The 21,703-nt window shown below is 40.7% G+C and overlaps 2 protein-coding genes across 4 annotated transcripts in view; both read left to right on the top strand.

Moving 5' to 3' along the window:
* The window catches only part of COL24A1 (collagen type XXIV alpha 1 chain), a 134,972-nt gene extending 125,104 nt beyond the window's left edge, over window positions 1-9,868 (top strand). For all 3 annotated transcript variants that reach the window (XM_048059107.2, XM_048059108.2, XM_013177986.3), the window contains exons 54-60: window positions 2,624-2,659; window positions 2,763-2,789; window positions 3,506-3,571; window positions 4,346-4,514; window positions 5,858-5,967; window positions 7,103-7,318; window positions 8,139-9,868. In XM_048059107.2, coding sequence (XP_047915064.2) covers window positions 2,624-2,659; window positions 2,763-2,789; window positions 3,506-3,571; window positions 4,346-4,514; window positions 5,858-5,967; window positions 7,103-7,318; window positions 8,139-8,285 — 771 coding nt within the window. In that variant the 3' untranslated portion in view covers window positions 8,286-9,868. The remainder of the gene's footprint in view (window positions 1-2,623; window positions 2,660-2,762; window positions 2,790-3,505; window positions 3,572-4,345; window positions 4,515-5,857; window positions 5,968-7,102; window positions 7,319-8,138) is intronic.
* A 701-nt stretch (window positions 9,869-10,569) lies between these two features.
* The window catches only part of ZNHIT6 (zinc finger HIT-type containing 6), a 33,413-nt gene continuing 22,279 nt past the window's right edge, over window positions 10,570-21,703 (top strand). Inside the window, exons 1-5 of the mRNA XM_067001236.1 lie at window positions 10,570-10,719; window positions 11,559-11,624; window positions 11,705-11,811; window positions 11,899-11,984; window positions 13,312-13,415. Coding sequence (XP_066857337.1) covers window positions 10,652-10,719; window positions 11,559-11,624; window positions 11,705-11,811; window positions 11,899-11,984; window positions 13,312-13,415 — 431 coding nt within the window. The 5' untranslated portion in view covers window positions 10,570-10,651. The remainder of the gene's footprint in view (window positions 10,720-11,558; window positions 11,625-11,704; window positions 11,812-11,898; window positions 11,985-13,311; window positions 13,416-21,703) is intronic.

Here is a 21,703-nt window from a genome sequence, read left to right on the forward strand (position 1 = left end):
GAATTTCTAAATCTCAACACCCAGAGAACAAAGGCATCTATTCATCAGAGCAGTGGTTACTTAGGGACAAACTGCTGAAGACTTTGTGCCTTGCTTGACTCGGTGTTTGCATAATCAAGTCCTGAACCAAGATAAACAAATATGTCCTCACACTGTCAGATTCTTCCATCAAGTTTCTTTTTCACACTTTCTCTTTCATTTTATATTAAACATACTTCCCCAAGTATGATCATAGAGTTCAGTAACGCATCCACGTGGGACTGAAGGTATGCTGCAGCAGTCTCACAGCCCCCGAGTTTGTCGATGTGGTTCATTAAATGTGGAGGTCAGCTTTCTCCACTGGTATTCAACAGTGTAGCTCTGAAACCCAATTAATTTGTATCACCCAAGGGTCTACAACAAATCAGTCAAGTGGATGTCATCCCTGCAAACTCATCTCTCATCAGTTTTGAAATAATGAATAACAGTAATAATATTTTACGCCTATGTAGTAGTAATGGGATTTTAAAGAAAATTTCAAGCTGGACAGTAATCAAAATCAGAGTAAAAAGGGAAATCTAGGTACTTGCCACAGAATCTACCAGGTTTTCTGTATTACTGCATATTCTAAAATGACTTATCCTCTGATTTCCATTTTTCAATACTAATCATTGATGCCTTAATTAAATACCAGTACAAATTTACCAACAAAACGATTTAGAGTCCCTTATACAGTTACAGTTGTATGAAATGCAACTGATGCATCCTGACCATATTTATTTTGAAAGTTGACTTTTAGTCGACTAGTGCTTATGCCATCAATGTCATCTGAACTGTCAGAAGGCCGTATCTCTAAACTCCCAGAAATAGCTTCAGTTTCAGTTCTCCCAGAGAGCTTGCACAAAACATGGGTCTCAGCCTCGAAGTCATTTGTGGTCCCTTATCATAGCCTTGTTGGCACAGATCTGGTGCTAGGAATTACGTGGTGGCCCCCACTTTTCACAGCCTTCACTCTCCAGCACCTGAGCCCCTCTGGCATGGCCAGGGCAGGTGATGTGCAGGCGCACTTAACCTCGTGCAGTTGTGGAGGTCATCATAATCCCCTGTCAGATTTATTCCCAGGTGGCCACCATATGCTCTATTTTATGAGTATGTATAGGAATAGTAAAAAACGCAGCTGGTATTGTCTTAATATTGATAGATCCGGAGCCTCAGTGACTTAAATAAATTGCTCCTATGTACTTTGAAGTCTTCTTTATTTAAATATACATAAATCAATGTAAGATTGAATCTGTTTTTGTCCATCTAGTCGTTTCCAGCTGAACCAGCTGCCTCAGCTGGTGGCAGGTTGAAGCACTGCCCGAGTTCAGCAGTTGTAGCTTGCAGTGACACTCGCACAGATCTTGCTGTGAAATCTCACAGCAGGAATACTTCTTATTGCTATATGAAGTGATTTACAACTTGATACCTCTTTGACTAAATTAGCTTCACAATATTCGCCAGCATTAATTACCATGTCAAATAAGATTATTTCTCTTTTTACAGAGACTTAGCACTAGCATAACCATATTGGTATACGACTGTTTTTGCTGGAACAGCTCATTGTGCTTAAATAATTGGTACAATAAGTACTAGCTAAAGAGTGTTTTGCTTAAATAAACTCGGTTATGTTAAATGGTTTTACTAATACATAATGCAGATCTGGTCTGTGTCTTTCATTCCTTCTCCTTTTTTGTATTAAGCCGCTGCCACTTATTCTTTCCCTTGTCATTGTTCTTGCTATTGTTTATGTTACAGCAGCTCCTAGAGGATTTAAGCATATAGAGACTGAAGAAGAGAATCTAACAGAGACAAAAGTATTACTGAATATTTACAGATATTCATAATCATTGTATCTCAGTGTGAACAGTTGCTCAGAGAAAGGCTAAATCAGACAGGGAGTTTATTTACATTTCATCCAACCCTGAGGCAAGACTAAAACTCAGATATAAGACTGTGCATTGTAGGCACTATAAACTAGGGAAAAGCAGCTGTTCCTTCTCTCCTCCTCCCCACTGTAACATCCTGCATACTAAAAAAATGTCTCTTAAGATCAGGAGCATGGGTGTAACTTCATTAATATGAAGGAAGCCTGCAATAACATTGTTAAAAATTAAAAATGAGCCTAACATGTTCTGGCTGAAAAGTGGCACTGCTAATAAATGGAGCTAATAAATGCCTAGTAGATATCTGTGGAGTCAAACAGATCAGTCAGTTTTTTACAACAATCTATAAATTTTTTTACAATGCATTTATGATCGTTCATCCACTGTAGTACTTGTATCAGCAATATGCGCGTAATGCTGCCACATTGTATGTTAATAGCTTGTATAACTTGTATACCACAGGTAATTGAATAAATAAGTTTTGGTAAACAGCCAACCCAGAAATTCTCACAGGTACAATCTCACATTAACAGAGTGTGGTACTTTAAGAATAATAACTAATAATCTACAGTTTTATCGAGACCTATATCACAAACATTTTCACTTTTCGGTATGTATTGTGGCATTTTGTGATTAAATATATATATTTATTTTATATATAAATATAAAAGTAGAAATGTTCATCTATAACCACTGCATTTTATTTCAATTTCTTTCAGGGACCTCAGGGACCTCAGGGCCAGCCAGGGCCACCTGTAAGTGTATTAAAAATGCCTGTATTATTGTATTGTGATTGCATTAAACATTTAAAAAATAAACATGTGAAGCACCTAATCTGTGATTTCTCCCATTTTCCAGGGACCACCTGGACCACCAGGACCAAGAGTAAGTACTGTAACTACCCGAACTACATGTTGTATCCTCTGTTGAAGGTGAAAATACAGGATTGTCTTCAAATGCATTGCTTATTCTGTCACTGTAAGTGAAATGCAAATACATTTTTCTACAATTTCCATTGCTACAGTAATACAGGTTTTGGACCTGCCATGTTACACTGTTGGCTTTGTTCTACCACACTGTTGAGTCCTTAACAGGCAATGTTCATGGGCACGCTCATATTTTTAATATGGGTTAACTCCATCATACTCTAAAAGGTTTTTCTGCTGTTCCGTATTTGAACACGCAGAAAGACAGCAACAGAAAAGTCTGTGTTATTTCTGGCCCTGCTGTTCTTCCTATATCAGTTAGTCTGTTAAGGGATTGTGCCAGTCAAGACAAACTCAATATTTGAAGTGTTTTAAATCTGCAGTGGTATATGTAATCTGAGAACCAGAACCAACTGCAAGACCTGCTTGTTTGTATGGGTTTCTTAATTCTTTAAAAATAAATAAATCTGGTGTCTGCTATGTACATCGCACAAACTGTAGAGAATGAAGATACTATTTTAAAAGTAAGTTTTTACAATGAATTATTTTCTGAAAATGACAAAATTATGATCATCTGTATGCTTCTACAAGAATACTCATAAATTTACTTACCTGTAGTTTAGAATATTTCTATTCATTTTTTATGTTCTGAATTATCTTTTTTTAATTTTTCAGAAACTTGTGGATATCAATGCTGCTGTTCGAGCTTTGATTGAGTCAAATGCTGCACTGCAGATGGAGGTAATGAATTTCAATGTATTTACTTTAACATTTACATATGCAATTATAAAGAGACTATTTGAGGAAATATCAGGGCTTCTTTAGAAAAACAATTTAAAACAAAGCAATGATTACAAGCAATTACTGTAGAATATAATTAAACATGTTGAGATACATAGGATACAATTTAAACAGAATTAAGGAAAAACAGCATTTCTATCTTTTTATCACAATTAGCAGTGATGGAAATGTATCAAATATCACACATAGCAGACCATAACTGTTCAGCTAGAGATTATAGCAACATTTAGGCCCTGATCCAAAAAAATACTGGCACACATACTTAATTTTGTGCAAGTATGTGGTCTCATTGAAAAAAAAAAAAAAAAAAGAAAAAAAAAACAACAAACCCTCCTTTCATGTGTAAAGTCAAATATATTTGCATTTATTTTGTAGGATAAGTCTAAGAGTAGATTTCACTACTCAAAATCTAAAACTGATGCATATACTTTTATTTTTTTCTTTTTCTCCCATATTCATATTTCTGTCAACGTGTTGGTGTTGTATTTGCATGATCTTCCACTGCCTGTAACTTCACTGCTCTGGTAATTTTAATAAAATGCACTAACGTGTTTATTGGAATATGTTATTCTTACCCTGTTTTGTATGGCTGATGGCATATATTATAAATATTTTGCTTCTGTCTGGCTTTTCAATGGCCACTTGATGTTTACTGCATATACTGCTGTTGTGATACTTCTCTGTGGTAACACATTTGCTAATGGCCCCTGGCAGAGATACCAGAATACTGAAGTAACTTTACTAGATCACAGTACAGAGATATACAAAACGCTGCACTACCTTAGCAATTTACTGCACAGCATCAAGAACCCCCTTGGCACACGAGATAACCCAGCACGCATCTGCAGGGATTTGCTTAGCTGTGAACGTAAAGTGTCAGATGGTAAGTGTCCACTTTCATCAAAGCTTGAACATAACTAGGCTTTGAAATGCATTCCTGCCAAACGATATGTTCTATATCCAGATTTGGATGTGTAGATTTTTTGTTAGACTTTGTTGCAGTTTGTCGGTTATCTTTATTTTATCTTTATTTATGATACAATTTCTGGATTTTAGAGATTGAAGTATGTAGCTAACTAGTATTATATAGATATTTGATAGAGATTATATATAAAAGCAAACAAAAGCATACAAAAATTTTGAAAATGAATCTCATTTTGTGATCAAAAGTTTTCTGAATATTTAGAGCCAATTTTAGAGCCAATTTGGAATGAGTTTTGTGTGGATCAGGTTCTAGATTACTAATGAGAAAATTGTATACAATAGACTACCACTGTCAGATACACTGATAGCTGTTGATATCTTAGAAGATGTTGAATCGATAATTCAAATCAAAAATAATTATTTAATGTGTAATGTCAATTCTGTGACATAATTCTCATTCTGAGTGGTTAATAAAATAAATACCTGTAAACATCCTTATTATCAAGTGTTAGCATTAACTAAAGAGGAAATGGGAAATGAAATTAGAGACCACAGGGAAATCCCTATTCCTTAGCGTAGGTAAGGACAAATCAGTTTTTCAAGATGAGCCTAACACTTATTAGAACTGTGAACTAAAAAGATTTCCTTTAGGGCCACAGAGGTCACTGACACAGTTCTTCACTTCACAGGATTACACACACACAAACTGGATGGCCCAGGCTCACCTATTTTCTAACCATAAATTCAGGGAAGCTAAATCCTACTCTAATTTACATGTGTCCTATTTCTTTTTGTGAACCAAATTCCATGGGTTCACAACAGTAAATTCTCCTTGTTACTGTCACTAGCACATGTCATACAAAGTGCCTGGTGGGAGAAAGAGAGTGGAAAAAGACAAGATCTTCGAGTTGCTGTGAGAGGAAAAGAATTTAGATTTCTTAATATATTCTGGGTATAAAGCCAAGGAAAAAGTTAAGTTTTCATACATAAAGAGCAGACTGCAAATGCCATTTATTCCCACTACTTAGCTGTAGAGAGGACGTTTTTGAAACTGTAACCGTATTCAGAAGTTATTGCATATGTAATCAGAACTGAATGGCTATGATAATTTTGCTCAGCATTCATTATTAATAGAATTATGGTAGTGGAAAGACTTTCATGTTCCCTTTCTATCTATTCCCCACTGAAGCTATGGTAATAATAAATCTAATGCTTGCCAAGAATTATGAATATTTTAGCAGCTCTTGTTTAGTAACAATTATAATTTGGGTTCATTTTCTATCTGGGACTTTATACTAATAGGAAGATACTGGATTGACCCAAATATTGGCTGTCCTTCTGATGCCATTGAAGTTTTCTGCAACTTCACTGCAGGTGGTCAGACGTGTTTAACACCACCATCTGTGACAAAGGTATGCATTGCTTCCTGGGAGATTCTGTCTGTGCTGAAACTTCAAGCAAACGGTTGCTTGTTGACTCCATGAGAAGATGTTAGATTTCAGGGGAGTGTGGAGTGTGGGGGCTGAACGGGTGTTATGTGCATCTTCCTGAAGGACGCGTTGTATGTTCTGGTAAGGAAGTTGCAGAATACCTGGAGACGATGTATGTTACTGTAACTGTCACTTTCTTCATTTACTCGTCTTCCATGCTAAAGGAATTCTTTCGTTCTGCTTTATACCTTTCTAAAAATAGCATAAAAATAAGCCTGAAATGCTTCTAAGCTACATTAGTAACTCATCACTCAGGGCAGCTACTTGTGTAATGCTGACATCATTGCAATGGGAAGGAAGAAAAATTATCAATACTTTTCAACACCTAGCTACTGTTAAATGCCTTGTTAGGTAAAGACTGGTTTCCTTTATGTCATTAGTCCATGCTGCCCATTACTTGTGGTCCTTAAACCAGTGGGAGTAGACATTTTATATTTATGGAGTTTTGCATATCTACTTCAGCCATCAAAGAGCATCAGAAATAACATAAAGCTCCATATGCATTCCTACATTTGGAAGATTCCTGAATATGACCTAGTCTTGGAGAAATTCTTGTTGAGGAATGTATAACTGTATTTTCTGTCTAAAATCAAAGTATGCTTATAATTTTCAGGCTATTAACAGGCTGTAGGTATCAACAGCCAGAACCTGTGGTCTAAGAAGACTAATTAGCAGAAAGGTGCAACTGCAGTTTAAGCACTGCTGCTGCTATTATCTTGTTTTGAATGACAAAATCCTTTCTCTCAGTTTCCTTGTTTTAAAATAGCGTTTTCTGCCTAGCTATGTTTCAACGGTATTGTAAGCGTTAGCAAATGTTTCTTTTTGAGCTTTGAAAATGTCCAGGGAAAGTTTCTTTTTGAAGTAAGCACTCTAACAGGACCTAATAGTTCTCCTGAAAACTACAAATGCTGTTCTTCGGCACTGATCCCCATGTATAAACGTGTGTGTGCTCCTAGGTGTAAATACTGCACAAGTGTACACATGTCACTTTGCGTTGCGGTGGCCGTTTGGCATGGCCCAGCTGTAAGTCTAACAGTGTGTTTCTTTTGGAACTTAGCTGGAATTTGGCGTTGGAAAAGTGCAGATGAACTTTCTTCATTTACTGAGCTCAGAAGCCACCCACAGCATCACAGTTCACTGTCTCAACACACCAATGTGGGAATTAAATGAGGCAGGTGGCCAAAAAACATCAGTTAGCTTCAAAGGCTGGAATGGTCAAGTATTTAAAGCAAATACGCTGCTCGAACCGAAGGTGCTGGTGGATGAATGCATGGTAAATATTTTTTAGCATTAGCATCATTAAAACCATAACGGAGTCACTGTTTAGGCAGTATTAACTTTCAGCAAATAATCTTTGAGAACAATTTTTTCCTGCTCTTGTGACAATCACTTAGATTTATACGCCTTGAAGCTAATTTCTTACGTTGTTCTGCATATTTATGCATACACCAACCTTTTGATATTCAGTACAACATCTACTCAAGTACTAAAGCAACTCCAGTAATATGGAGCTTGTACTTGTTGTTCACATTAAATAACAAATATTTTAAGAATCTACTAAGACTCTGAAGAGAGGTGGAAACAGAAATAAGGAGGTCCTCGAGGGAATTTTAGGAATGATTACTCTCAAAATGAAAATTCCGACTTCAATTATAGTTCGCTTGAGGTTATATAACACACAATCTCAGTTTTGAAGAAGCTGGTAATTATTTTTGGACAGCTAATTATCATTAAATTAATTGACTATGAGTCAATTTTTTTTCAAGGTGAACTTAGCAAGAGATCTAAGAAGCTGTATGAGCCCAGGGCTTCTTGCAAAGCGGCAGGCTCTCTCCCCTGAGCCCTGTTGCACTGCATCTGCATCTGCCCCAGCTGTATTCTGCAGCAGGCTGAGAAGTCACAGTTTCGCCATGAGTGCCTGTGATTTTCTGTGGGAGAAATGGCATTTGTTACATTACGCAGTTTCTTTATGAACTGCTGGGAGAAGAAATGTTTCTGTACATTTCTCCCCTCACTCCTTAAGTACAGCTTCCATTTGTGTTTTGAACCTCATCTTTGATATGAATTTAATATTCTGCTTCTGTGTGTTGCAGATTCAAGATGGCAGCTGGCGTAAGACACAGTTCTTCTTTCACACTCAGGACACTAATCAGCTTCCAGTTGTTCAAGTTAACACACTTCCTCATCTCAAACCAGGGCAGCAGCACTTCATAGAAAGTGGTTCAGTGTGCTTCCTTTAAAGGTTCTGTCCTGGTTCTTTCTGCATCAGCACGGAATTGCTGCACAGATTGAGTGCAAGAGTAATGACCTGTTATAGGCAGAATTGCTATGAAACTGAAGATTCATTTTGAACAGTGTTGGTTAAAGAACTTCGGGAAGAAAAGACTTCCTCCTAAGGAGAAATGGCATTTCAAATAAATAAAAGAAAGAAAGAGAAGACTACAAGAATTTTCCTAAAGTATTTAAATCTCTTTTTAATACTGGTTGGTGCTTTCTTGCATAATTTCCTGAAATTGAATATCTGAGCATGGAATTTTTCAGGACTTCTAGTGTTCTTGGCAATCTGTTTAACAGCACTGCAAAAAACCACCCCAAGGAAAGCTGGAGACATACAATACTAAGGAGCAATACTGGCTAATGCTCCTAAATGTGCAATAGCTTATATATGAGAAGTGAATTATGCCACAGTACAATACATCCTCTTTTCTTAAACATTAAGTTTTATTATAGTCCTTTGTGGACACATTCATCTTAACAGATGGCACACTACCTCTTATGTGTTTCCTGTCCGTGTTGCCTTGGTGCTCTTCATAACACAAGGTGCTGGTGGCCGTAACAGAGATTATTTGAGTCCCTTTCTATCTTTCAGACTGTATGTGCTGGTTACATCAGGATATGTTTCTGTTGTCAAGGTACTTATTTTAAATCGTTGGTCACATACTTCACTACAATTAAAACATTATTTATGTGGATTTCTTGTTTAAAATATTTTTATGTACTGTTGCAGAAATGGTATATAAGACAGCACGTTGTATATGATGCATATAGTCAGAACAGTTAGCTTTACAGCCATTGTAAAAGTTGTTGTTAGAAGAGCTACCTACAGTAGTTTTGAGTTTTAGATTCGGAATGCCAAAGGCATCTTAAGATGATGATATATTGTGTATATATTTTGTAACTTGTTAAACAAATTACTACAGCATGTCTTCTGAAAGACTGCTGTTAAATTATAATCAACATTTCATCAATTTAGAAATTTCATTTTTTTGCAATATTATTAGATCATTTGTTTCCTTAAATTAAGCCTAAAATGTTCAACCATCTTTATTAAAAACAAACAAAAAACAATTTTACTATTAGGAAAAGCACTCTTTTATAACTCTTTTATAACGATGTATCTATTTCAATCCAAAGTCTACTGAGGAAGATGGCAGATAAGTGGGAAATGATACCAAACCATACTGCAAAGCAGGGAAGTGTTCAAACAACTGGTTTAATTGTCTTGATCCACAGGAAAGCATACTTAAGCTATAATAAAATAAGCTTCCAAACTGTCCGTTTGTCTTTTACTATCTTGTTTTGATACTGTATAGTTCATTCTCAGCAATGATGGAAATCCTCTAGAAGGGTACTTTTTAGGTGCTAGTGCTTTGTTTTCCAAGGGGAAATGCCGTGGAATATTGCACAAGTATTTACTTTTTACAAGGTAAAGTACATGTACATCCTATGTTTTTGATTAAAGCATTGTTTTTGTTCCCTGTGAGAAAATCTGATCAAAAACTATGTAAGATCACTGAATGACAATAAAGGTTATAGAAAATTCCTTCCTGTTGCTTTTGCATTTTCAAGATTGCTAGTTTTGCCAGCATCACTTGGCGTTTGCTCTTAGTTTGTCTTTGGAGCTGATGTGATATATATATATATGTACAGTAAGAATGTTAGAAAATGTTCTGCTTCATGTGTATTTTTTAATCTTATTGCCTTACTTTTGGAAATTATTTATAGCCTGTATTTGTTTTCTCTTAGTTTCTATCAGAAATCGTCTATTTTAAAAACACATATCTTAAAGCATTATTAGTCTGCTCAGATGTAAATATCTTCATTTCTGTGATTGAGTCAAAAATGCAAATCCCATGCCAACTGCACGAAGACTTTGTGCACCGGGCCACTACCAGCCAGTAATGTACTGTGGTGCTTGAGGTGGGAGGCTGCCAGAAACGGTCGGTTGAAAGCAGCGTACTATTACATTGTGCAGCATGAGTTTCGGGAAGCCGCTTGCCTGCAGCCACCTGAGCTCTTCAAAGCACTCCCAGGAGCTCTGGCCCAACTCTGTCCCACGGTGTTGTGAAGGTACCTTCCCTCAGCTGTTAATTGCTGATGGTTGGAGGCAATCGTCTCCTTTGTTACCCCGAATTTTAGAGCAAGCCCTGAGCTAGACCACAGCTGTGTGTCAGAGCCCTGCTGTCCCTGCTGAGGCGGGGAGGATTTCCACGCGGGAGGGCCGCAGAGGCCGCCGCGAGCCGCCAGGCGGCGCCGCCGGCCGGGGGAAGGCCTCGGCCGGGCTCGCCCCGTCGGGCCCCGCGTGCGGAGGCGGCGCCGCGCAGCCATGGCGGGGCAGGGCGGCCCCGGGAGCCCCGGGCGGGCGGCCGGGGGGCGGAAGATGTCCCTGCAGAGGTAGGGGCGCGGGGACGGGGCGGCCTCGCAGCCCCCGGGCTGCGCCCTCGCTTCCCCTCGCGGCCGCGGCCCGGCCCGGGGGGCGCCTCCCGGGGGCTCCGGGGCCGCCGCGGGGAGGCTGCGGCCCGCGTCCTGCGGCGGCCTCTCCCCACCGCGAGGCCGCTGCTCCGGGCCGGGCCTGCCCGGCGGGGTCCGAGCCCTTCGGCGCCGCCCTGCCCCGGGCATCCTCGCTCCTGCCGCCGCGCCTGGGAGGGAGGAGCGGCGGTGCGGCGCCATGCGGCCGGCCTGGCTGCCCGACAGGGTGCGGGGCGGCTGGGCAGCGGGCAGGGGCTGGGAGGGAGCGAGGGAGGGAGGCAGCCCCAGGAGGCTCCCGGGTTTGGTCTCTGCCAGCGGAGGTGTTCAGGTCATAGTGTGAATCCCAGACACTGATGCACCCAGTTTTAGACAGATGAAAAGTAGTAATGCACATTATGAGTAATATAAATGCAGAAAGGCACTGATAGAGCAGCCTGCGAAGCATAAAGTGATGCAGCCTTGCTGTGCTTCCAGCCCTGCATTAGCTTGGTGTTCCTCAAAGCGTCTCTGCGGTGCATTTTAATATCGGTAGGACCCTGGTACGTGTTTGGAGATATTCACCGTAGCTCATGTTGCTGTGTCCACTAGCTTATCAAATCCAAGCTATCTGTGCTTTCCCTCTCTCCTTTCAAGGTTCAGGTAACGTTATCCAAACGTGACAGCTGATGGCACCGTGCCTGCCTGTTGGGTGGTGCCCTCCCAAGCCACTGCCAGCTGGGCACAAAGCTGCCACTTTCCTAAGAGGTGTTTTCTGCTTCTTTCAGATGTGAAACGTGTAGTGAAGAGGAAGCTAAGTACAGATGTCCGCGATGCATGAAATATTCGTGCAGGTATCTGTTATCTAAATTGAGCTGTTATGTTTCTTGTGCTGAGCGTGGCGTATTAATGGTTCTTTTTTGTGTCGTTTCAGTCTATCGTGTGTAAAGAAGCATAAGCTTGCACTGAGCTGTAATGGAGTCAGGGATAAAACATCATTTATCTCTGTAAATGAATTTACCGATTTGAACCTTCTGAGCGGTAAGAATATTCCATGTGCTTTTTAAAATTCACCATTTGTAGTAGGTTAGCACTACGTTTTTTTTCTATTCTGTTTTTTGCTTTCAGATTATCGTTTCCTGGAAGATGTAGGAAGGACAGCTGATGCTGCGGCTCGAGATCTTTCTGTGCATAGGCCAACAACAAATAAATTTGTAAGTTTTAAATTAGCAACTTGGTCTGTTGGAAATAGGGTTGACTACCTTTACATTCCCACTGAGACAGTCCCAGTGTAGATTTCAGAGCTGATACCTTTACTGTGAAGCTATGGATGACCCTGGATTTTAGAGCCAGAAATCGAGAAAGGTCTCCAGGTTTATGTAATAGCAGTACCGATGGCTACATCCAGTTGCTTAGAAGAATAAATTGCTAACAGTCTGTGCATTCTTAAAATACTTGATGCGTGGCTGTTCTCTTGGGTTGAGAATGAGAGATGTGTATTAAGAGAGCCTGATTGCTCCTTTCTACCTCTACAACTTTTCTGAATTTTTACATACAATATTCCATGTAAACAACATGGGGTTTTTTTTGGCATTTTTTTGCCTAAAAAGTTTTACATGCTTCCCCATTTACCAAACCAAGATAACTAGAGTTCTGCAAAGAATAAATCTAAGCAACTGTGAAGTAAAAGCTAACGTGCTAAATATGAGAGGCGATTTTTCTTGAAACTCCTCCAGTTCCACTAGAGCATCAATGAGATCATGGAATTAGATGTCATTTCCTAAAAGCCCTATGACAGAACAGGGAAGACCAAGATCAAGAAGTATAAAAACCAAAATGCACTCCAAAATACGTTGTCTCATTTGTGTGTCAGAAAAAGGCATAAGGGCACTGTTTTCCAGTCCTGTGAAGATACTTTTTAATATAGCATTCAACTCCTCAGTTGGAGAGAATTCATGTTGTTTTTTTTACTGCCAAGTAAATTTAAAGTCTTCCTCTGTCTTTTAAGCTGCTGTCATACTCTGTATTATAACCATGTCTTGAAAACGTGCATTGAAGATGGTGAGATGCTCCAGAGGCAGCAGTTTTTAGGCATGTTTGCAGGATGATATCCTTCACGCTACCTTCAGATAGGATTTTATTAGAGTGGCTGAGGTGTTGCTTGTGCATCCCATCCACTAGCAGGGTTGTAGCTCAAAACCCAGCTCTGTAGGTGGTTTTACACCCACAGTAGTTGTTTGTGACTTTCACGGTATGTTAAAGAGCTTTAACTGGAAAAGAAAAGAGTTCATTGGCATGTTGTTCTTAACTGTGGAAAACTTCAGCTGAAAATGTTTCAGGTAGTGTCCATTCTTGCTTTATTGACTTTCTCAATCACAGTGTTTTGGTTTTTTTCCAAAAGTCAAAGTTCTACATTAAATATGGCCTTTTCTATAATGTCCTCATAATTCTTTTATGATTTACTGTTCATTTTTTATTTTAATGTTCCAGCTTTGTGTATATTATTCATATTCAAAAAAATGTATTTTTATTTTTTGCTAGATAAATTACTTGCGAAACAGAGCTCGAAGGCATAATATCAACCTGAAGACACTGCCCATTGGATTTACAAAAAGAAAAGAAAATTCAACCATCTTCAATAAGAAGTGAGTCTTCAGTCAGTTAGTCAGCAATGTTTTGCTTTCACTGAACCCATAATGGTGGGAATCTAAATTCATACTGATATGCTTGCTTTTAAAATGTTATGCTTTTTTTTTTTTATTACAAAAGCTATTTAGATTTAATATTTCCTGCTGCAGTTTTTCATTTTTAGTCTCATTGAGCTCAGTTTTATAGTTTACACAATTCGTGTTTTATTTTGAAAAATACCAACGTTAAGTAGGAGAGGAGTAAGAGGAATTAGTACTGTTGTGATTTTCATCTGTTAAATGGGATTCTGAAGGTTTTTGGGGGTTTTGTTGTTGGAAGAAGAAAACATTCCTTTAAAGGTTTACAATAGAGTATTGATGTAGAATGGTTGCTGAGAACTCCTCTCTCTGAAAATAGCTGTCTTTAAGTCTGAAAGGGGTGCTTCCAGTCCATCTACCTGCTGCATGCCGTCTTAGGGTTGACGTATGTTGTAGCATGTGCACAGCTTAGACAACTGCAGACAGACAGATACAAAGTCAGGAAGAAGGCTAAGATTAAGAAGACTTTAGACGTGCTTTCTTTTATCTACTCTTGTAGGTTTTCTCTGGTATCCAGACTTTGTGTTTAAAGCATTTTTGTTTGTTTGTTTTTGGTTTTTGGGTTTTTTTACTATGAAAAACATACTGCAGAGTACTCTGTTACGACAGGAAACAGGTCACGTTCAGCTTGAAGATCTGTGCTTCTTACAGTAATTAGATATGCTGGCCATCCCTGCTGGCTCCTCCTCTTCAGTTCTTCATATTCTTAGTTCTGGTGGCAAGTTCTGGTTTCAGTATGCATTTTTCCCTCTGTTCTTGTGACTTACAAACCACGATCCAAGGAGCGGTGGCTGGAAGGGGTGAGGTGCCTGTGGCTGGGGAGCAGCCACCAGGTGTCTCTCTCCAATAACCAACCTGAAAAGCTGCTCAGCACACTTCCCAGTATCATCCAGTATCATCTCTTCTCATCTCTGCCGTTCTGAGACACAAGCTTTTTTTTTTTTTTAACACAAATATCGTCATTTTTAGCAGAACATAAGGCATAGAAAGTTGTAGAAGTGTAACCTTTAGCAGTTACATAATTTGCAAGCTCTGCCAAAGCAAATCCATGACAGACCCATGGAAAGAAAGGAAATTTGGGGTGTTTTCTCCATCACTGGGGATCTCTCTAGCCACATGAGCAGAGGCTGTCAGCCTCTGTACTGCCTTCCTTTGCTTTGGCCACACATTCAGCCTTCTACAGATATCTTGTGCTGGGCTCATGCTATTGAAGTATCTCAGGCCGAGCTGCGGCGTTTCCCAGTGTTGTGGATAAAACAAAACGGGCATCCCTGGCAGTACAGGGTAAGGGAGTAGTGTTACAGAGCCAGAGCAAGGGCAGAAGGCCCAGAGCTGCTGGGATCAGCGGCTTGGTATCTAAAGACAGAAGAACAGAAGAGGCACAGATGCAGGGATTTTGACCCTATTGGTAGGATCCCGGGCACAGTGCGATCCTGTGCTGACGGAAATTTGCCTTCAGGTAACATGTTCTTCAGTTCTTTTTCTCTAGAAAGTTTTTTTGGGTAGGTACTGAAATGTACCTTCTGTTGATAACAAATGAAGCTTTAAGCAGGTTACAGTTTCACGTGTTTTGTTGTTTAACAATAGCAGACTTAAAACCTAAAAGGATGGGGCAAAGAAAGTGACATTGCCAAATAGGCATGGAAGTGTCTCACAGGCCGTCTGGGATGATGCCTTATTGTTTTGTCAGCTGTGAGGTCCTGGGGTGGTTTTTTGTGGTCGATTTGGAATGTTATCCTTTCCGGGGCTTTCAGACCCCAGCAGGAAGAACATGGTAACGTTCTCTGTCCCAGGAGGATAGGAAGTAACCCTCTGCTTCCTGCACGTGCTGCCAAGGGAATGGGGCATGCTCTGTGGTAACTACAAGAGGGACGTTTCCTCTCTGGTGCTGCTACTGTTCACTCAGCAGTGAGCTGTTTGAATTCAGTGATGTAGATTAAAAACTAATTATTTTTAATTTTATTTTTTGTAATTGGCACGTTTTGCCTGCTCCTCCTGTGGGTGCCTGAGGAATCAAACCCAAGGTTTGATCGAACCAAAAAGTATCAGCCATTTGATACCTGTCCCGTGTGATTTCATGATAAGACCCCTAACTTTTGTTGAATGTTACATCCAAGTGGGGTAAAGCTGTGCAAATGGTTGCTTTCTATGAGCTTAACACCTGATTCTTGTCAGGCTCTGGTGTGTCTGCACTTCGGTAGCTCTGAACCCCTTCTGACGCTGTTTGTCTGTCGGGGTTTGTGGAGGGGTTGCTCTGGAGGGTGCAGATTGGAAGCTGCGCTGCGTATGTGTGTGGAGAGCTGAGAATCTTCTCTGATGTCTTTTTCACACTCTCCATGGGAGCCAAGCTGTTAGGCTATACAAGGCAGGAATGAAAGTAATCCAAAACTAGGAAGTACAAGATGTATTCTTGTGTCATTCCCTGCCCCTGCCAGCTCTGGAGGACAAATCAGTGGTTGTTTAGATGTGTTAACCAGACTCTTCATTTCCCAGTTTCCATTAGTTTGTTGTTTCCATTAGTATTGTGAAAGCATACGTGCCAGTGCTGGGTAACACACGGGTTGGATTAACTTGCAGTATCAAGCAATCCAGATACCGGGGGGTCAGTAGAGAATGGAGTTTGAGTCCAGTTTGTGAACTCCTACCTGTGGGCCATCTGACTTGCAGGTGGTTTAGGCCCCCTTATTTGCAAATTCTTTTTAATGCACTGCTTCATCGTACCTTTGCTGTAGCGCCCTCATTTTCCAATAGAAGTGCTAGTTCCCCTTCTGGAGGAGGTGCTGCCATGGAATTGGGGTGCGCTGCTGTGACAGGGAGCCTTCGGGAGAGGGCTGCAGGGCGTGACCAGGCTGGGCAGCAAGAGGGGAGCTCCAGCCAGCAGGGCACACGGGAGGAGCCGGGGGAGCTTGCAGCTTGTGCCTCCTGCATCCTCAGCGGGAGCTGATTTCAGCAACGAGGAGCTGAGGTGGGGCAGTGCAGCTCCACTCCCTCGGCCCTGCAGCCCTGCTCAGCCCCGCTCTGCTGCTTGTCTGCCTGGGCCCCTCCGCCCTGCCTCATCCCGTCTGCGCACAGCACCCCTGCGCAGAACCTGCGGAGGCTCAGAGACGGGAAGGAGGGATGCAGCTCCCCCCGGGTGGGAGGCGTTCCTGCAGGGTGGGGACCTCTGATCACGTCACGTACGTGGGAGAAGAGGGGATCCTCTCCTTTGTCTCTTTTCTTTGATTTAATAGCCTGAATAAAATCTGGTGTGGAGACTTGGGATTAGTAGTGGGTGATAGTGCTATGGAAGTTACTTCTGAGGTGCTTATGAAAGCCCTAAAATGTCAAGTCTTTAATCCTCAACTAGGTAAAGATAATCAGCGTGAATTTTTTGAAGTGTTGCTGATCTTGAGAATTTACCAAGGAGTTACATGAGCAGGTTTTGGGGCTCATATTACACTGCTGGAGCCCTTAAGCTTGAATTTAGTTGTTACTTAGTACTGAGGGCAGGATCTGTGTGCATTTCTGCAAATCAGTAGCTTTCCAAATATCCCCATGTCAAAATGAATAGCTACTGAGTTCTGTAGCTGACATTTTTTTATTTTAGCAACTGAAATCTTTTATTCTCATAGTGAGTCTGATGCTCATTTTGTTTACTTGCAGAAGTTAAAGAGGACAGTAGTTTTTGGTGGTTTTTTTTTTTTGAGAATTACATTGAGTTACTCACTCAGCCTCAGCAGCATCCCCTTTCCTTACCCAGGACTCTCAGTTCAAGCCTATCGTGTTTGATTATTGCAACACAGGCGGTTAGTAACATCTCCTGCTGTTGTGAGGCCCCCTTGTAGAAGACCATATGTGCTACAGCGGAAGTGCGCTTCAGTTTCTTCATCGATTGTCGTGCTGTTTACTGTAACTAGGAAACATTTGAACTTTCAGGAGAAATATTTCATTGTTTTATTGTTTATACATCAAATCCAGGAATAAGCTTAATGAAGTTTCAACAAAATGGAGACATCCTCTTTTGTGTGCTATTGCTAGACGTACAGCAGCAGTCATTTTGGCACTAGGAGCACGTAGTTGGTGGCGGAGGGGAGAAGGAAACCATCACACTTCTGTACGTTCTCATTTGTTAATGGTGTTTTGACTCCACAAGGGAATCTAGTCACTTAGTTGTGCTGAATCTCTGTTGCTTAAGTTGAGAAAGGTAACATTAGTCAAAGGAGTGGATAGTGAAGGCCCTGTGTTGCAGTGAAACTTCAGTGTGTTAGGTGAGAGTACAGGGCGTTGTCAAATTAAAGGTAACTGGTCCTTCGTTAAACTTATCTATTTCCTCTTCATCTCTTTTATCAATGTAAAATAACATAGATGGGAGATACTACAGTATTTGTGCGTTGATATGTCACACATACTTACTTAAAACATTTCAAGAATATTACTTGCTAAATGGAAACAGAATTGTCAGAGATCTTTGATAGACCAACCCTTAGGTACTTTTGCAGAGCCAGAACTACTATTGGTATCTCAAGATGTGATGAGTTTGGAACTTTCTGTCATTATATTTATATTCTATACATCTATATAAATATACATGTGAAAAGTTTTATATATATATAATAGGTTTTTAATACAGGTTTTCTCTATAAAAATAAATACATATGTGTAAAGCTCTTTATATGTACTTCTACAGTGATCTAGACAAAATTGACTGTTCAGAGGAAAGTAGGTAAAAATGTTAATGAATGTTCATGAATGTTCATGAAACATTTATATTATATGAAACATTTATGTATGAAATTGTGACAATCTCAAATGTTTTGAGAAATATGTAGGCTTTGGACCCCTTTTAAAAATCCTTCAAGGTACGTATGGGGGGGCTCCAAGTCCCAAAATCCTTTGTAGCACCCTAGGCAGGTGCTAGATCTGTCCTGTACCTCCCAGCACCCGTACTGCATACACCCACAGAGCTTGGAACATCTCCCTGGGTGCTGCGTTAAATGTAAAAGGCAGTGAAGAAAACCTTTGCAGCTGTGCCCAGAGCTACTTGAAGGTAACAGCCACATTGTGCATGTCACTGCAGTCTTTGTAATATCAGAAATAAAAATCTTTCAGTTCTAGCTTTCAGAAATTGAAATATCACTTGCTTGTGGTTCAGTAGAAGAAAAACAGTGAGGAAAACTGAAGTTGATTACAAAAAGTAGTTTTTTGGAAGTTTTAGGTAAAACAAGAGGGAGAGGGTTATTTGTTGTAGAAGAGCAGTAATTGCAGAACAGCCTGTGCAGCTCTGAGCATAATTTGCAGCTACATCTCACGCAAGGGAAGCGGTGCTTGGCTTCTCTTTCTGCTTCTGATCGGCTTGTATGGCTCTGAAGCAGGCAAAATAGGATATGAAGCCAAGCGGCGCAGGGATGGGAGATGATGCTGCTCTTACTGGCATCAAGGATGTGCTGCGCCTCATCCAGATCCATGCAGTTTGGTAGTTTTATAGTCAGTGCCTTGGTATTCAAGAAAACCATGGGCTGGCATTGCTCGGCAGCTGAGCGGCGTGGAGCACTTGGAGCAGCGAGCTGTTACTCAACTGCAGATGACTGACTCAATTAAGCGTTTCATTTAGAAAATGAACATGGTACATGACAGTTATATTTGAAGGAAATACTACCCCAGTGAGCCATAATGGAAAATGAAGTCAGTGAGATCTGGAGCCAGGATATCTAATTTTAATCTGAACTTTTTGTGAAGCAGCTTTGATAGCATCTACAGTTGCATCAAGTTCTCTAATTGAGCAGAAATCAGTGATGGTGAGGGATGCTTCACTTTAATAGGAGGGATCCAGCAGGTCGTTACAAATTTTTTCTACTTATGGAAACTTACCGTGTAAAAATATTGCTGTTTTTCAAGGCTTCATTTGACAGCAAAGTGTGTGAGGCTATTCCAGTTCTAAGCTTCTTTATCCCTTGCCTTCTTCTACCTAGCTCTCAGTCTGTCTTACCTCTTACTGTTTGCCATTTACGTTCAGGCAAGAATACTTCGAAGAGAGATGAAGCAAGTAACACCGGTTTAGGTTTTAGTGTGCTGACAATATCGACATTTCTGTTTTTCCAGTGGAACCTTCTGACAAGGAACGATATTTTTAAATGTAGAGTTCAGACTTCTGATTCATAACTCTTTCTGTGCACTAATCCGTGGACTAGGTTGTGCCTGGAAGGGGGAGGGAGGCTGGGTGAAAGTCTGAAAAGAGCCCTCTTAAGCTGATTATACAGCTGCAGCGACGGACTGAGTCTGCCTCAGTGAGCCCACAGGGAACTGGTCTTGCATGTGAAATCAGGATGTGCTGTGTGACTACAGTTTCTGCAGACACAAAGAGTATTCCTAGCAACAGGTAGCAGATAGCTGGAAGTAGTTCTGGAACATTTCTGTTTCAAGTGCCTGTGTTAGAGCCAGCCCTACAGGCCACGTCCGGGCTTCTGTGACCTGCGTCACACCGTGCTGGGCCCAGCTGGGAGAGGCAGGTCTGCAGTGCTCCCACTGCTCCGGCCGTCTTGATTAAAGGTTTGGCAGAAAGAAAGTTCACGTCACTACAAGGCTTGGTCACTTAGAATACATGAGCATGGCCTGTTTGAACAAGTCGGTGGTGAATTAAATGAAAAATTGCTAGAAAGCCCCGAGTTAGTGGACAGTGTATAACGAACGGTCCTGTAAGTATGTGTTTTAATAAGCATACCTACCCATCATTAGTGGTCACTGCAGCTAATGATAGTGAGCCTATTTCTGTTTAAAGATTGCAAACCTTTACCGAAGCCTGCTTGGGAAGGTGCTTTGCATTAATACTGTGCCACGTTAAATGCCAGATACCACTGCAGCTTGCTCTGTGCACATGCTGGTGTTGATGCTTCCTTCAGTTGTGAGGATAAAGAATTAAAAACTTTGTTTCACTCACCTTGCAGAAGACTTTAAAAATTCCATTAAACTGACTGATTTTGAGTTACTTCAAAACTTTTTCAGTTCAGTAGTTTAAGTCGGCATCATAGCAATATGCAAAATAGCATAAAATCCACGAGGCAAGATGTCAGTGAGCTTGTTGCATGTTACTTTGTGGACCTTAGCCTTCCTTAGTTCATTGTATTTGATCAGTAACTCCTTGGAAGGGTGCTTCTTGCTTGCTGCTCCCCCCCCATCCCTTTCTTGTTTGGTAAAAGCGAAGACCACTGTACTTACACTGCAGGAAGCATAGTTCAGCTGTAAAGCTTAGCTTTAACCCAGAAATAACTAGATAAGGCAGTGAATATTTGGTAAGCGCGCTTCATAAAGAGCCTGCATTTAAAAATTGATAAGATAGTTAATTGAGCTTAGCAACTAACTTGTTGACTGTTTTGCTGCTGGATACACATACCCTGTCTCCGCAGCTGACTAGACCCCGCTGGATAATGTTCCATCTGCCCGATAAGCAAATGAGAGAGCAAGTTGGAGCAACAATGTGTTTGTTTTTAATTGTGGTACCAGAACCTTCGCATAACCGATGCTGATTATCTTGGATATAATGATTCATAGCTCTTAAGTAGTTTATAAAAAAAAAAAAAAAAAAAGTACCACCACCACCGCTCAAAGTTCCTGTGCTTCACTTAGATGTCTGGCGTCTGCTTTCTAAATGGCGCTAGTCCGTCCCTCCTTCCTCTCCCAAATCTGTACTGTTTGTCACGAGTGTAAAATTCGGAACCAGAGCAAAGGGCCTTGCACCTACCTTTTAGACTGCTCTTTTTTTTTTTTTTTTATGAGATTTCATTTAGAAGAAGATTGTTACATGCACCATACAGAGTGGGAGAGTTTGAAACAACGAAAGGAAGAATGGCTGGTCTTAAGTCATTATTGACTTCTGCAGATTCTCTGCAAATGAGAGACAAAGCCAGAGATTTTCTAGTCATAGAGGGGTGTCCTGTAGGCAGTACTGCCTTTCTTGACACGATACTGCGCTGGAACCATGCTCCAGGAGTTTCTGTTCTCAGGTACTACTTGCGCTGGCTTTAAAGGGAAGATGGTTTTACAGCCCACAAAGTGGAGAAGGGATTGTGGCATCAATTTCTGTGTCTACCAAGAGTTTCCTGATATTTCTGTAAAGCGTTTATTCCTTCCAACTTTTGTTAACCCTGTTATGCCAAAACGCAGCTTCCCTTCCTGCCCCAGCACCTTTTCTGGTCAGAAAGACGGGTCCTTTATTTTGTGGGGAGCCTGGCCTC

Source organism: Anser cygnoides, chromosome 8 (genome assembly GCF_040182565.1).
Source record: "Anser cygnoides isolate HZ-2024a breed goose chromosome 8, Taihu_goose_T2T_genome, whole genome shotgun sequence".
Taxonomy (NCBI): Eukaryota; Metazoa; Chordata; class Aves; order Anseriformes; family Anatidae; genus Anser; species Anser cygnoides.